This window comes from Chenopodium album, chromosome 4, assembly GCF_948465745.1.
Source record: "Chenopodium album chromosome 4, dcCheAlbu1.1, whole genome shotgun sequence".
In the NCBI taxonomy this organism is placed as follows: Eukaryota; Viridiplantae; Streptophyta; class Magnoliopsida; order Caryophyllales; family Amaranthaceae; genus Chenopodium; species Chenopodium album.
The window spans coordinates 1,039,893-1,055,580 of NC_137837.1; the positions used below are offsets into that span (position 1 = coordinate 1,039,893).

Consider the following 15,688-nt stretch of genomic DNA (forward strand, 5'->3'; position numbering starts at 1 on the left):
CCATCAACATTAATATTTTGGTTATGATTTGCATTAATCAAACTATAGAATTTCCATTTTTTTTTTAAAAAAAAACTATAGGATTTTCCACATTTTCTCACCCCACATCACCAACACAAACACATAACCCCATTTCCACCCGTCTGCAGCCTCACCACCGTCATTAATCAACCACGCAACCCAAACCTCCGGTTCGGCTGAACTATATTGTACATGAGCTTGTACATAATTAATTAAATCAGGAGGCCAAGATTAAATCACAAAATAAATCAAAGGCTGGGATTAAAAGATGGTGATTGATGATGATCGTTAATGAGGTGCAAAGTAGGGGATTGTTTCCCCATTAGAGCAGCCAAACCGAAAGAGAAGAAGAGAGGGCCGACCCTTTTTTTTCTTCTTTAATTCGAGTTATTTAATTTTTTTTTTGAAAGAAAGTCAAAGTATTTAATTTTTTAAGTCATATTTAATTTTCTTCTTTAATTCTCTAAGTCATATTTTTTTAAAAAATAGTCATTTAATTTTTTAAAAAAGCAAAAAATTTGGGTATGTTTTCTTTCATTTTAATCAAAGTTTGTACATAATAAATAATAAATATTAATTAGTAGCTGACAAAAAAAAATTGATTTGTAATCTCTAAACAAATGCTAACTAGGATAAGTCCCTTAACTTTTGCTTAGTTTACAGTGCACATCCCCAAACTTTGCTGACTCATAAGTTCCTCCACCAGAAATGGTGAGACAAGGGTGCTAGAGGGACCAATTTGCCTCATTTGAAAGATGAGGGACCAAATATGCAACTAATGCCATAATTCAGGGATTATATTTTAGCTTATCTCATGTTATTTGCTAATTTCATTATGTATTTTACTATTCAAAAAAGGACACTATGAAAAGGTCAAAAAGATTTTCCCAAGTCCATCCAACGAGTAATAACATCTCACAGCCAGCTAGCTTCCATCAACAACTTCAAAAAAAATAAAAAAAGAAAAATACTAAATTCTCATTGGTCCCTCAATAAAAACACGGATCGCAATCCATATCCCTCCAAAAAACACCCTCACAACCGTCGATTAAACCCATCTTTAATCCAACGCCTCTCATTCATCCTCCCAAAATCTCTCCCCTAAAAATTTCAAAAACTCCCGCTTCCTCCCCTCCCTATATAAACCCCCACCCACCTCATCTCATTTCACTGCAAATCAAACACAAACAATCTCTTTCTCAAATTCTCAATCACAAAACCCAGAAAAAAAAGCTTGAATTCAATCAACAATGGCGAGAACAAAGCAAACAGCCAGAAAATCAACCGGAGGAAAAGCTCCAAGGAAGCAACTTGCAACAAAAGCAGCTCGCAAATCTGCTCCGGCAACCGGCGGCGTGAAGAAGCCTCACAGATTCCGTCCAGGAACAGTTGCGCTTCGTGAGATCCGAAAGTACCAGAAGAGTACCGAGCTTCTCATCCGGAAGCTTCCATTTCAACGATTAGTCAGAGAAATCGCTCAAGATTTCAAAACTGATCTTCGTTTCCAAAGCTCTGCTGTTGCTGCTCTTCAGGAAGCTGCTGAAGCTTACCTTGTTGGATTGTTTGAGGATACTAATTTGTGCGCGATTCATGCTAAGAGAGTTACGATTATGCCTAAGGATATTCAGCTCGCTCGTAGGATTCGTGGAGAGCGTGCTTAGGGTTTTTATTTTAATTAATTAATTAATTAATCGTATGTTTTTTATGTATTAGCGGAATTAATGGTGTTTTAGATGTGATTAAGGACGGTTAATTGCTTAAATTAGGGTTTGTGTTTTGGTACTTTTGGTTATGTAATGTAAAGGCTGTTCTTCAGATCTATCAATCAATGAAATCTGTGTTTTATCAGCAATTTCTTCCGAATTACGCCTAATATCTCAATTGTTTTAATTTTCTAATTGCAAAAATAATGGAGATCGAGTTGATCTGTTAATTTAGAATATTAAACGTTTGATGTGTTGTTGGTGCACAGTATGCAGTATACAGTGCGTCGCACAGTAATATTCCCTTATTAATCTGTTATTTTTTTTTCTTATTTTTTTGTTTTTAATTTTCAGAAATGAAAACAGGTTGCTAATTGTGTGAGCGGCAAGGGAAGATTTGGCGGGAAACACAATAAAGTTTAGCGATTTATGCTATTACGATCCGACACTTTAGTAGAAACCATTTTGTTGTAAAACCCTAATAAGTAGGTTGAAGCAGAACTTGGAGAGAGAAAAGCTTCAAATGGATCGATATGTTGTGCCAATTGAATCTTCTTCTACAAACCCTAAGCCAATTAGAAGGTAATTTATCACAACTTTTTGTTTAATTTGTTGATTTTGTTGGTGTAAATTGATAAATTCATTGGAAGTAGTTTGATTGTTTTTGTTGATAACTTGTATATTTATTGGAATTAGCTTGATATTTCTGATGATAAATGCTAAAGTCATTGGAATTTGTTTGATTTTGTTGGTGATAATTGATAAATTTACTGGAATTGGTTTGATTTTGTTGTATCTGAAGGCCTCGTTGGAAGAGGACTGCAATTGAATTGAATGGCTGTATTGAAGCTAAATACAAGCGCGAAATGTGTGGATTATTGGTTCAATCTTACTCTCAGGTTGGAAATTATAGTATAAAGATCATGAACTGTTTGCTGTTTTGGTTGGTTGTTTACTGGGTTTTGTAGAGATTGCTTTTTTTAATCTGTGTTCTTTTGTTGTTTAAAGATTGGCGTGTTTACTCATCTGTATCATATTGATGGACGTCCTTGTCAAACTCATGTATGTTTTCTTGACTTTGTCTTATCATATTTTTCCAAGGCAACAAGGAACTTCATATTTGATTTGAACTGTGTTTAATCTCATGCAGATGAATCGAGTAATGTCGTTTGCTGGCTTGGATCATCAGGGGTCCTCTAGAAGGTTTGTGTACCCCTTGGTTATATATTGTAGGTGTTGTATAGAGTATGTGGTATTGAAATTCTACTTGACTGGCTCCTGTATTTTTGCTGTGACGTGCTATGTGTTGCATAGTCTGATTTGATTCAAGGATGAGAAAACTTATACAGCTATGGAGTATGACTTTTCTTTCCAACTTCGTCTATCTGGTTTGATGGATTGTTTCTCTCTCGCATCTCTCATATCATCATATTTGTCTGAATAAGTGAATAAATATGGAACCTTGTATGTTCACAGAATCACGGCTACAGTTCTGTTTTGTTAATATTGGGCTGTTGCTGCTGTAATTTTGCTGTTATCTGCCTAAATCTGCAATGCAATTACTCATTGTGGTAATGTTTTCTATATATTTGCCACTCATCATCTTTATATCTCATCCCCTCTGCTGTGTCTTGTTCATTAATTACTACTGTTGCCTTGTCATTTTTATTTATTTGTTCAAATGAATATGTTTGTTCCTTGTTCAAATGAATACCTAACTTTCTTGCAGGCACGGTGTATCTGCATTAGAGTTTGATAACCAGGTATTATATGGACCAATATCATATATTTATATCTCAAGTTGTTTCTCAAATTCTGGCTTGATTGATGTATAACTGGAAATATTATTGATATTATCCTCTACTTTAGTTCCACGTGTTACTTGAAATATCTTGTTCTTTCATCGGCACAGAACTTACGTGAAACATTGCTAATAGGACCCATTGCACCTGTTTATCAACCAAAGCACAAAGGTGTTGTTGATTATGTCATAGCTTAGAGTGATATATTTTAGAAAGTAAATAACATGAATCTTTCAGGTTGTTTCATTGGAATTTGGATAGACTAGCTTATGCTATTGTGTGATAGGCCCTTGTAAGGACCTCTCATGCTATCTTATTGAAGTTTGGATGTTAGATGCATATGATGGACTGGCCTATGCTTATTGTGTGATAGCCCTGATAGGCCCTTGTATCCAGAACTGAGCCATATACTTTAAAACTTAGTTTTAAAAGTATCTTTTACTTTGCATGGTTTTAGTTATAATTTCCAGTTACTAGCATTCTTTTTCTTTTTAAATGAAATAATTTCCGTGGTTTTCTATTTTCTTATTTGCTCTACAATAGGGAATATACTTAGCTTCGGTGACAAAATCTGGTTGCTTGATGGTGCACGACTTTGAATCTCTTTACTGCCAAAGTAATGTGACATCACCATGTAAGGTTCTGATAAACTTTGGTCAGTTGACTTATACTCAAGTTGTTTCTGTGATGAGGTTATAATTTATGATTTTATGCTGTAAGAGGTCAGGTTCAGCTCTCATGTAGTCATCTTCCAATTGAACTCGTTCATCTGAACATTGTCTCTCCCCTCTCCCCTGCTCTGCGCTTCATGTGTTGTGTATTTTTACTACCTTATACAGAAACTTGATTATCTATCTGCAGGGTGGAAGGAGGATGAAACAAAGCATCTTTTGCACATATCTACAAGAAGGCATCTTGATTCTGTTCGATGGAATCCTGCTAACCAAGACGAGGTTGAATATATACATGATAGATGCATTGTTCTGGCATTTATCAAATTTGTGTTGGATGGATGCACTAACATGAACCAAAGTTGTTCTATGCTGGGCCTTACTCATTGCACTAAAAGCGAAAGTTGTGTGTTTCACTGCTTTATATCCTATGATTTTTAGTGATGCTTTTAAGCACAAAAACTCATACCACATGCTTACATTTTAAGTGGAAAGCATTGCATGACTGTTTTGCTAATTCACATAATGTTGGTTGGCATACTCTGTTATCTGCTTAATTTCTTCTTGGATTTGACATTTGCTGTGGTTTAACTGATTTCTACCTATGCTCTTACGGACAAAAACTCAGAACACATGCAACATTCTATTTGGAAAGCATTGCATGACATTTTGCCAATTAACTTAATGTTAGTTAACATATACTATTATCTGCTTATTTTTTTTCTTGGATCTGACATTTGCTATTGCAATGGGGCTTCAGGTTGCTTGCACATCACTGAAAAGCCGTGAAGTATTAATTTATGACATTGGTTATGTCTCTTCCGACCCTGTTGAAGTAAGGTTCAAGTGCTCTTCCCTTTACCTTTCTCTGCCGAGGTTTCCAATATCCCAATCTTTCAAAGATGTTTTTTGTATTATAGTTTGTGCAATATATCAATTTAATGATGTCTTGTTATTTCCTTTCTTTATTTCATTCTTTCTTTCTTTTTCTTTTTGTAAAAACCCTTGTTATTGAATCAAAGTCCAGTGTTAGTGTAAGCTCTACCTATGATACTAGTGTCTCTACTCATTCAGATTTTAACAAAGAGGGCTTCTGTCACTATCCATGGTTCTGATATCGTGACGGGTCTGTCAGATGTAGCTTTTACATCAGATGATTCCAGGTGAGTTGATGTGTGGCTTAATTTCTAACAAGTCCATGTTTAGAGAAATTTTATGTTCGAAGTTTCTTTTCCCCTGTCTAGGCCTCTCTCCAGACCCTATCTTGATTGATATTGTATCGGGTTGTTTGTTTAGTTTGGTGTCCTATCTTTGTTGGCCTTTTGATTCCCCCCATGGGTGAGGCTGGGAGTCACCATTAACTAAGATGTCAATTTAGGGAGTCCACTGTCTAATTATGAATCTCTTGCCACAAGTAGCTTCAGGAAGGGTGTTTAGTTTTTCTCTTGTAGTCTGAGGAAGTGAGGCTCACATGAGCTGTTACTGCAACTAGAATTAGTGACCATCAGATCAGAATAAGGCAACTTTATTTTGTACAGGGTTCAGTGGTTCACACCAACAAATTTGCTGGTCGACATGTGCTTTTTTTACTAAACTATCTCATCCTGGTTGAAGTATTGGACTAATTGCTTCTATTGTGCTCTATGATATTGACAGAGTTTTTGCTTCGGATACCTCTGGTTCAATCAATATATGGGATAGAAGAAGAGGTAGTTTTCCATCTGTTGAGCTGACAACCAATTCCCACAATGCTCTGAACAGTATACAATTGAATGTCGAAAATCAGGTCTGTTTAGAATTTTCTGGCCCTTACGTTTGTATTATTGTATGTTCCCAATGATCCACATAAGACATGAAATCCTCAAATTTATATTTAGTTTTTGGATTGTTTACTGTAGCATTATGCTGATGTTGAAAATTGCTAGATTTGAAAAAACTGCATGACGAATGATATATTTACAGAAGAATTATGTGTGTTACTGAATACGAAGTATATTATATTGATCATCAGGAGCTATTGTACTTAGTTTGGTACACTTTGAAGAATCTCCAAAAATCTGAACAGAAAACTTTGCATATTGGACTGGAGGAGGGGAGAGAGGGGGGGGGGGGGGGGAGGGGGGATGACCGTGCCATGGAACTAGAAATTGGATGTAGGTTCATAGTTATTGATTTATGGTGTTGATACAGTTGTAAAATAATCAGTAGTATGAGTTACACCTTTTGAGGCACTCGAGTCGTAAACTCATAACACGATCAACCTTAATACCGTATAAGTATCAAAGTGCAGAAAGTGTGCGATATAAGTGATTTACTTATATTATGTAAAAACAAGAAGTTTAAGGATCTGAGAACTTAAGAGACTAGTAACTGATCTAGTTGTGTTTACTCAAAAAATAAAAAATAAAAATTGATCTAGTTGTATTGTCATACATGTGACATTGGTGGTTGTAACTTGTAAGTATGGCTTCTGATGTCTTTTAGGGTCCGAACCTATTCTGTTCATGTATACTTCGTTAGTTCATTATTTCTTCCATGTGGTCCCTTCAAAACCCTAATTGTACTTTACTGGTTTCAGATTGTTTATGGAGCTGGTAAGCAGGGCATGATATATATGTGGGATCTTCGTGGTGGAAGAACGTCAGCAGCTTTCCAGAGCAATAAAGAGGTTGAGCAAAAACAGCTTCCGATGTCAATTCCCCCCAGTTTTTTTTTGGCAATGTGGAAATTAATAATTCATTGCAGACTCACAATTATTCTGATCCTTAATTTTCATTGAACCACGATAATTGTATGTTGAAATGTTACCTAAATACTTTAGGTCATTGAAGTACTGGCAAAGGGGACACATTGTGAAAGAGGATTTTTGTGGATTAAATTGGTGATTATCAGATGGGGCAGCTTTAGTTTTATGCCGTGACTGATCTTGTAGACAGACAGAAGATAATACAGAGTAGTCTTTTGATCATTGTAGTCTAATTCATGCTGTTTTTTGTGTCACACATAGGCATATCATCCACCTATGGCATCAGTGAAGGTCTCATCGTTGCTAGAGAAAATAAAGTCATTAAAGGTATTCAAAGAGGATACATCTTAAATTGCTGGGAGTGTAATCTGCATGCTGCTTTCTTTTTCTCAATCTTGTGCAACTATTACAAATTTGCATAAAGGAGATTTTTGAAATTTGTGTTAACATGAAAATTGTGTTAACATGGATGCATATCTTTTTTACTTTTGCTAAGATTGAAATATAACAAATGAGGATTCTATTTGTTGAAACTTCTTAGAGCTCTCATCCATTTCTTGTATTTCATATTTCTTTGCAGGCGCAGTCACATATTGTCCCCAAGGATATACACTCGATCAATTTGGATCCCACTTCTTCTTATCGTTTAGCATTCCACCTTGATGATGGATGGTAGATTTTTAGATAGTCATCCTGTCTCTGGATGAATTTACAACATTTCAAATTTTGATTGTTATATCCATCACTCATGTCCTTCATAGTTTTTTCAACAGCTACCTAGTTATACTATGTGATGAAGAAGATAATCGTTGACTCTGTTCTAGAATCATTTAACTTGACCTTGAATAATAGCTTACTTCGACCTTACTATAGCATTTTCTCATAATAATTTGAAAATTTGCAGGTCAGGCATTCTTGATATCCATACATTAGAAGTGACACATATCCATTGCCCTCCACCAGCCTGGTTGTGAGTACATCTCCCCATCCAAGTTGCAGAGACATTAAAATTTCTTTTAATGGTCATTTTCTTATTCATTTTGAAATTCAGGACTGGCTCAGACATATCCAATTTATCGTACCTTATAAAGCCGTCCTGGCTATCCACAAATTCAGTAAGACTTTCTTTCAATAGATCTGGAGATAACTTTGCATTTGACATTCCATGAATCTATGTCATTCTCACTGTGTTCTGTAAAAGTAGTTATTTCTATTAGTTTTGATCCAATACCCTCTTTTAATCAGATATATGCAGTTGGGTCAGCATCATCAGATAAAGGACTACACCTTCTAGACTTCTTTCCTGATCCGAATTCTCCCTGCCATGTGGACTGCAGGTACAGAATCTGATTGTCTTTGGGTGAATCCTGAATGTTTCTATGGCTATGTTTTGATATTCACTTTCTGTTTACTGCTTAGTGAGGAAATGGTGAATAGTTCCAGGCAAAACGGTTTTGTTCCTCTGTCTGAAGATGTTTCTGCTTGTGCTACACATCCACAAAATGGTTTCATTGTAGCTGGCACCAAGGTCTACTCTCTTGTGGTTTGCTTTTTAATTTTCTGTAACTGTCCATGCTTACTTTATTAATTATAACCAAGAACTTGAGAGATTTGTCGCGTTGTGCCTGTTTCTTGAATTAAAGGATCCATTTAGCTCTGAAAGTTTTTCAACATTGACGAAATTTTATTGTTGAACTGCCTGTATGGCATATGACTACATGAGTACCCAAGGGGGGTGAAAAATGGTGCTTTGGTTCGGGTCATCTAAAGCATTAGAGATCCCCAATATACTTTTCTACAATTGTTTTATTCAGTTTTCTAATATTTCTGCATTTGTTTGGTTTTAGCAAGCATCTTTGCTTATGATTGGCCAAAGAAAGAAGAGCTTACATGGGGATGAAGGTCCTTGAAACAATTGAATCTTGTGGAAATGATATAAGACTGATTGTCAAGACCTCAAGCAGCAGATCCTTGTCATGATCAACAGCCATGATGCTTTCGAATTTCCGAAAGTCACCTCCTTTGAAAGTGCAAAATGAGCATTGAAGGGTTGAAGTCAGTTGGAGTTCAGGGAAGAATTATCAGCTTCGATTGCCAAAGAAAGTGCAAAATACAAGACTTGATTCATAACTTGGGATTGTGAATTCATCTTGTGCTTCTTCATCATTCGTCCTCCACGTCATTCATCATGTATATTTTGCATTGTATCAAGCTAACAAAACTTTGTTGTAACATAAATATAACATGGTTATAGGTTTATGTATTAGGAAAATATAACATGGTTCAATTGCACAAGTAGTTGGGACTTGCAAGATAGTGTAATATTGTTGGAGAAGAAAAAGATTCAATTTTCTTTTTATTTATTTTTAATAAAAAAAATTGAAGCATAATTATATGATTATATGACTTCTGCTAAACAACCTCTTATTGTTTAAACTTGTAATTTGTTAATAAGCTATTGCTTTTCCTAAAAAAAAAAAAAATAATTAAAAGAAAAAAATTGGTAGACAACAAAAAGATAAAATGAGAGAAATTAATTACTATCTCCGGTCCAAATTACTCGCAACTTTTGAATATTTTATACGGAGTACCTCACAAATAATACAAAGTTTCATATGTGGCTGGCCATACGGTGTGGCCAGTCACAATTTTTTTATTTTTTAAAAATTCTTTCTCTCTCCTCTTTATTCTCTTTCTCTCTCCTCTTTTCTTCTTCTTCAAGCCAGAACATTCATCTCATTTTCTCAGAGAACGTAACACAAATTTCGCAATCGTCATCAATAGTCGTCTTCATGGTTCGTTCGTCGGTGATTCGTTCGTCGGAAGTAGTGGTTTCACTGGGAGGGTAGTGGTGGTTTGGTGACTCCGTCGTCAGAAAACAAGTTCAAAGTTTTTAAGGCCAAATTCGGCCATGAAAACTCTAGATCTAGAATTTTCATGGTCGAATTTGGCCTTTTTAGCCATATTTGAAGTGATATTCGAAACCATTGTTAACATTTTAAGGTATTTGTTTGATTTGATTTTTTTTTTTTAATGGTTTGGTTGGATCGGGGTTTGTTTGTGGGTTAGGGGCTAGTGGCAAGGCGTTTAGGTTGGTAGTGGTTCGTTGGTGGTGGTTGTTGGTGGTAGTTTTTTGTTGGTGGTGGGTAAGGGGTTACTAGATCCGGGGTTACTAGGTGGTCCGGTTAGGGGTTACTAGGTCATCGGTCAGGGGTTACTTGGGGTTACTAGGTCGGTTAGGGGTTACTTCGGGTTACTAGGTCGGCAGCCAGGGGTTACTTGGGGTTACTAGGTCGGTTAGGGGTTACTTGGGGTTACTATGTCGGTTAGGGGTCACTTGGGGTTACTAGGTCGGTTAGGGGTTACTAGGTCGGGGGTTACCAGGTCGGTTAGGGGTTACTTGGGGTTACTAGGTCGGGGGTTACCAGGTCGGTTAGGGGTTACTAGGTCAGGGGTTACTAGGTCAGTCAGGGTTACTTAGTCAAGGGTTACTAAGTCAGTCAGGGGTTACTTTTGTCTTGGGGTTACTTTGTCATTTGCGGATTTGACAACCTGCCGCATGGTGCGGCCAGCCGCACCAGAAACCCACTGCACAAATAATACCCCAAAGTTGCGAGTAATTTGAATCGGAGGTAGTATAAATTAACGATGTAAAAAAAGGGAAACTAACTAATTAACTACTTACCTCTTTTTAAAGGGAATCACACCCACCCTATTACCCAAACTCGAATAAAGAGTTTTGAGTCGAGCTCAAGTTACCCCAAGCTCGATTTCTACTCGGCTTGTTATCACCCCGACCTACATAACGCATTATATAGTTACTGAGTTAGAACCGTAAGTTGTAACTCTGTAAATTGGGCGGTTCAGTCTCGCTGTTTTCTCCCAGTTCCCGCCAAGGTCAGTGTATGAACTGATATTCATCTTCCTCTCTCTCTCCTCTTCATCTATATGCTTCAATAATTTTCATTACATCTTTATTTTGAATTTTCGTGTTACTTGTTACTTTAATTAGGGTTTTATCGATGATTTGTATGATGAACAATTTGAAATTGAAGTCAATTAAACACCGAATCATGCTTAGGGTTTATGTTTATGATCCGACGATATTCCTCGCGATTTTATCGTCATTTATCATTCTGCTTGAATTTACTTGTATGATACTGAGAAAATGTCGAATTTCGGAATTGCGTGTACTTTTTTCAATCTATGTGCTGTTACTTGTTGTAAATTCAAGTGTCGATTGCTGTAGCTGATTATAAGTTTATTGTCATTGTCAATTGATCAAATGTGTTTATTGATGGAAATAATTTGCTATATAGCGTTCTGTTGGATGCAAATCATGCAATGTTTGCCATTAGTAATGTTTTGTTGGAAAAATCGGCATGTTTTGATTATTTTCTTTGATCATGTTGTTAAATCTATAGCTTTGTTCACTAATGTGTGGTAGTTAGTGTAATTTTGGATATCGAATTCTGATTTTGGATGGAAAAGGAACAGAAAGTGATGTAGTGCTACTAATTAATTTGAAACCATATGTAGAAATAATTTTCTATTAAGTTCTTTCAGAATTGGAATTGGTGGATGTTCCAAGTACCTCGGGTTGTTTTAATTGCTAACAATGGAAATATTTTGTGCGCATCTGCCAAATGAACTACTGCTTGAATTTATTATCCAGTCTGATGTGAAGTTTTCTGCCTTTCGGAAGTGCTTATTATGTCTGAACTAGTGAATTTCATTAGTGTCTTCCTCCTGGTTTTCTAGGTTTTGAATAAGGTTGCCGAGTCAAGAAAAGTGGTAGAAATCAAGATGAATTTAACTGTGGTAAGAGGTAAGAGAAATCTGGCTTTAGTTTATTTCCTCTTTTTTCAAGCTATATTGCTGTTTGCTGCTGCTTTTTCTGTGTGGGGGTTTCTGCCAATTTAAATATAATAACTGAAGTATATGTTCATCACACTACTAATTACTTCTATGCTGGTGCTTTTCGTAGACGACTAACTTCCCACTTTTAGATGTATTAATTAGTCTTCGCTAAGGGTTTAAGATTGCGACTGACCACCACAGCTCCTTGTTGGATTTCTTTCTGCTTTGTCTATTTGCTTAACATTTCTTTACTGTGGTGTAATGCCGTGGTTGACACTTTTGAGTTTTGATGCACAAATATGATTCTTCTTGTGAGTGTTGTTCAATATATAGTGCAGTCAAATATAGAAGTGAATGCACAATATCCTACCAGAAGAGGTAGTATTATAGTTCAGTATTTAAAGTTGCATTCATGTTTCCTTTTGGTTGGTGTAGTTGAGATTTATCCTCTTGTGTAGATCAGAAGGAGAATTATAGAGTATAAAATTTACTGAATTTGTGCCAAGTTCTCTCTTAATAATCTCTAAAGATTCAGTTTTCTGTTATTGTCACCTATCATTCATATGCATGATATCACTGATACCCGGATATGCAGTTCTTGGAACCTGCTAAATATAGCACCTACTTGTTTACTCAAAAATATTTTAATGTGAGTGAGGTGGAGGTATGTAGTATCACCACCAAATATGAATCTGGTGCAAGTAGCTTCCATTTGATTATGCCGGCATTAATTTGGTTTGTGGTTTGTCAACAATTTAGCTAAAGGCTATGCCAAGGCATGGCAAAGAAACCTTGCTGAAAGGCAATACTGTTTAGGTAATGAGTGGTTTTGCTGTTTGTTATGCATTCAATGTTTGCAACTCTTTTTAAATCTGTAAGTTTGGACCGCAGAAATTTTGTCACTTGTCAATCTTTGGGAGGGAAGTATATAAAGAAATTGTCATGTTTTCTTTCTTTCTTTTTTTTTTTTTTTAATCTTTTGTGGCTAATTGGATCAATTTAGCATATAATCATTGTCTTTCATCTGTTTTGAAGATGATGAGTAAACATAACTTTTGGTTTAGCGGAATTCAAGTCTTATAACTGTGATGTCTGTCATTAATTTTTTTCTCTTTAAGATCTATGTAGCTATATTCTTATGGCTAATTGCACTTATTAATCAGTATCTAGGCTATACATTAATACATATGATTATATGAAGGTTCAACCAACATATTTAGACATGTGAAGTTGGTATGCTCTTACGTGTAGTGATAACTCTGATAAGTGTTAATCACTTTTGTTTGCAACTAATTGGATCTGTACAGCTGAACTAGTTGTTTATGTGCTTCACCAGTCAAAGATCAAACATCTTTTCTATGTAATTCTTAGATGCATGCTACTCTATATAGTAAGGAACATTGGTAAATCTTTTGGTTTAAGATACTACAGTATGATTCTCTTCACAAAATTGAAACTCCAGTCATGTAGCATGATTATCCGGAGCTGTCCATTTATTAGCACTGAATACTGATGCTATCATACTGTTAAAAGGGAGTTTTGGTTCCTCAATCCTTGCTTACTGATTTTTGGTTGAAATTACATATTCTTAACAGAAATTTGACAAGACTTCTGAATCAGAAAAATCTGCTGCGTCTGGTTATGTTAGATCCTTAACTTTCAATTAACTTAAAATCTTATTGGTGTAGGATAATAATGTGTGCCTTTATCTGAAGGGGCTGTGCTGTGTGTAGTATACTAGTATCAGGGGTTAAGTGTTCGAAGAAATTTAACAAGCTTGGGGTTCAATAATCTAGAAACTATGTGCTGTCAAATTGTTACTTTTCTTTTCTATTTTAAGAAAGGGTCTAAGGGGGTAGGATTCACCCCTGCCAGACTGCCATAGGCTGGAACCGTTGAAGGGAGGATAGATGCTGCTCAGATTGTTCTGTGACATTATTTTTACCAAGAGGCTTTACTTCACTACAACCAAAAGTTTCATAAGGATTTACCAATTCATGCAAATAGTGTGAGTTGTGGAAAGGGTAGCCCCAGGTTTTATTCTAATTGTTTAGTGTGTGTGTGTGTGTGTGTGTGTGTGTGTGTTGGGGGGGGGGGTTGGGTGGGTAAAGATATAATCCTATTTCAAATTAGACATGCATTTATGGTAAAAGCCTCAGATTAAAGAGTTCACCAACTGATTGTATTTGAAACCCATTTTTGTTTTTTTTAAACTTCGATTCTCATATCCCCTCTGTGGAACGAAGGACATAGCAATTTATATTCTATTATTCTTTGTTTTGTGGGTCACTTGCACATCACCGACGATAAAGCATTATCAGAATTGCTAAATCAAATCTGTCAGGCTCCCCTTAGTCATATATAATAAATATCTTGCATCATTGTTAGCATTAAGTTAGGTTTCTTAGATTCCATGGCGTCCACATTGTTCATTTTAGTGATCATGAGATTGTGATTTTGCCTTTGGTTTTAATGCAGGTTTTTGGATATGCCCATAGGCATAGGATCTTCTGTAAGGTATTAAATTTTGATCATTTAATGCCCGCCTAACATCTTTATCTTAATTTTCTTTGTAGAATGGTACATTAAGGTACTTAAATCCTATAGTCCCCACGTTAGAAAGCATTTATATCCTAGAAAAGAAATTGTTTTGTTTACGTAGAAAAGTCGCTGTGTTCTACAACTATTGTTGTCATACAACCTGCCAGGGTAACGAAACAAAAAGTTTCCATGTATCATTCTTCTCCATGGTTAGAGTTCAACTAAGGATTAGGGGAGTGATGGTGCCCTTTTATCATAACCAAAAAGGTAATTATTCATGGAAGGTTCAGACTGACCAATTCCAGAGTGCTTTAGAGATGAACTTTTATGTACAAGCCTTGATGGTAGTCATTTGCATATATAGTATCATATATTTCGTATTAGACTTAGTCTCTTGGCAAACCCCTGTTAATAGGTAATCAATAGTTGAAGTTACAATATCAAGCAGTGTGTCTCTTAGTGACGGCATAAGCGTATTGTTTTGGCCCATGTGAATTGATTTGGCTACATCACCATACCTCTGCTGTCCTACCTCAATTTACGATTAATTATTGCTACAACGGCTTGAGGAAATAAATATTGGCTGTTACGTCACTGAGTATGTGTGAGAAACTTTGTGAAGTGTGAGCTTCTTTTGGTTAAAGCTTCCTTTAAGAATAAGCAAGGTAAGGAATACGAGTAACACTATTTGGTAGACTAATGTATTAAAGTACTCGTATTACTTTTTTTTAATTGTGTCTAGAGGAGATAAACATTCTGGAGAATATGACAAGATGCTTTATCCATTGTCAAACTATAAGTATTATTTGCAACTTTATGAATGGAAATGTGCAAGATTATTTCTCTGCTAAACACTGATGTCAGTAGTTTCTCTGATTCCATTTCAGGAAATGAAAATAAGACACTTTTTTTGAGGACAATGAAAATAAGACACTTGTTCTTTGAGTGATTTCTTTTTGTCATGCCTTACAAGGAGGCATCATTTAGTGGAGGTCATTCTTGAGTGGTATCGTGGTGATTGAGACATGTGCTTCATGTCCATCTAGTGCGTGCGGAGATTCTAGGAATTAAACTTGCCCATTACTTAAAGTTAATGACAAGTATGATACTAAAATGTAGATTAAGAGGCTTTTGAGTAATAAATAATAGCAATCCATTTTTCTTCAAAGGGGTGTGTGCTAAGATCATATGGTAAAACAGTGTTTACCCATATTCGAGAGCCAATAAATGTAAAACTGGGACGAGTGGTTGTTTACTACGGGATTTACAACCCTAGTTAGTTGGAGTAATATTTCTAAAATTACGCAAACAAAAATTTTACATCTCAACACCAATGTTCCAATA

General features: G+C 35.8%; 2 protein-coding genes across 2 annotated transcripts; both read left to right on the forward strand.

Moving 5' to 3' along the window:
• The first annotated feature begins 1,205 nt into the window (after positions 1 to 1,205).
• On the forward strand, positions 1,206 to 1,873 carry LOC145628415 (histone H3.2). Its single transcript, XM_081680712.1, has one exon. The coding sequence runs from the start codon at positions 1,272 to 1,274 to the stop codon at positions 1,680 to 1,682; it is 411 nt and encodes a 136-aa protein (XP_081536838.1). The 5' UTR covers positions 1,206 to 1,271; the 3' UTR covers positions 1,683 to 1,873.
• An 80-nt stretch (positions 1,874 to 1,953) lies between these two features.
• On the forward strand, positions 1,954 to 9,341 carry LOC145628414 (uncharacterized). The gene is made up of 18 exons (XM_081680711.1): positions 1,954 to 2,306; positions 2,527 to 2,623; positions 2,733 to 2,786; positions 2,875 to 2,927; positions 3,454 to 3,487; positions 4,070 to 4,160; positions 4,388 to 4,479; positions 4,958 to 5,032; positions 5,272 to 5,360; positions 5,854 to 5,983; positions 6,776 to 6,865; positions 7,205 to 7,270; positions 7,524 to 7,615; positions 7,848 to 7,913; positions 7,995 to 8,058; positions 8,189 to 8,280; positions 8,363 to 8,471; positions 8,791 to 9,341. The coding sequence occupies exons 1-18, from the start codon at positions 2,248 to 2,250 to the stop codon at positions 8,851 to 8,853; spliced, it is 1,416 nt and encodes a 471-aa protein (XP_081536837.1). The 5' UTR covers positions 1,954 to 2,247; the 3' UTR covers positions 8,854 to 9,341.
• The last annotated feature ends 6,347 nt before the right edge of the window (positions 9,342 to 15,688 follow it).

Coding starts and splice junctions, on each gene's coding strand:
- LOC145628415 (XM_081680712.1), top strand. CDS start 1,272: ATGGCGAGAACAAAGCAAACAGCCAGAAAATCAACCGGAGGAAAAGCT.
- LOC145628414 (XM_081680711.1), top strand. CDS start 2,248: ATGGATCGATATGTTGTGCCAATTGAATCTTCTTCTACAAACCCTAAG. Junction 4,161..4,387: donor AAGTAATGTGACATCACCAT/GTAAGGTTCTGA, acceptor ATCTATCTGCAG/GGTGGAAGGAGGATGAAACA. Junction 8,281..8,362: donor CCCTGCCATGTGGACTGCAG/GTACAGAATCTG, acceptor TTTACTGCTTAG/TGAGGAAATGGTGAATAGTT.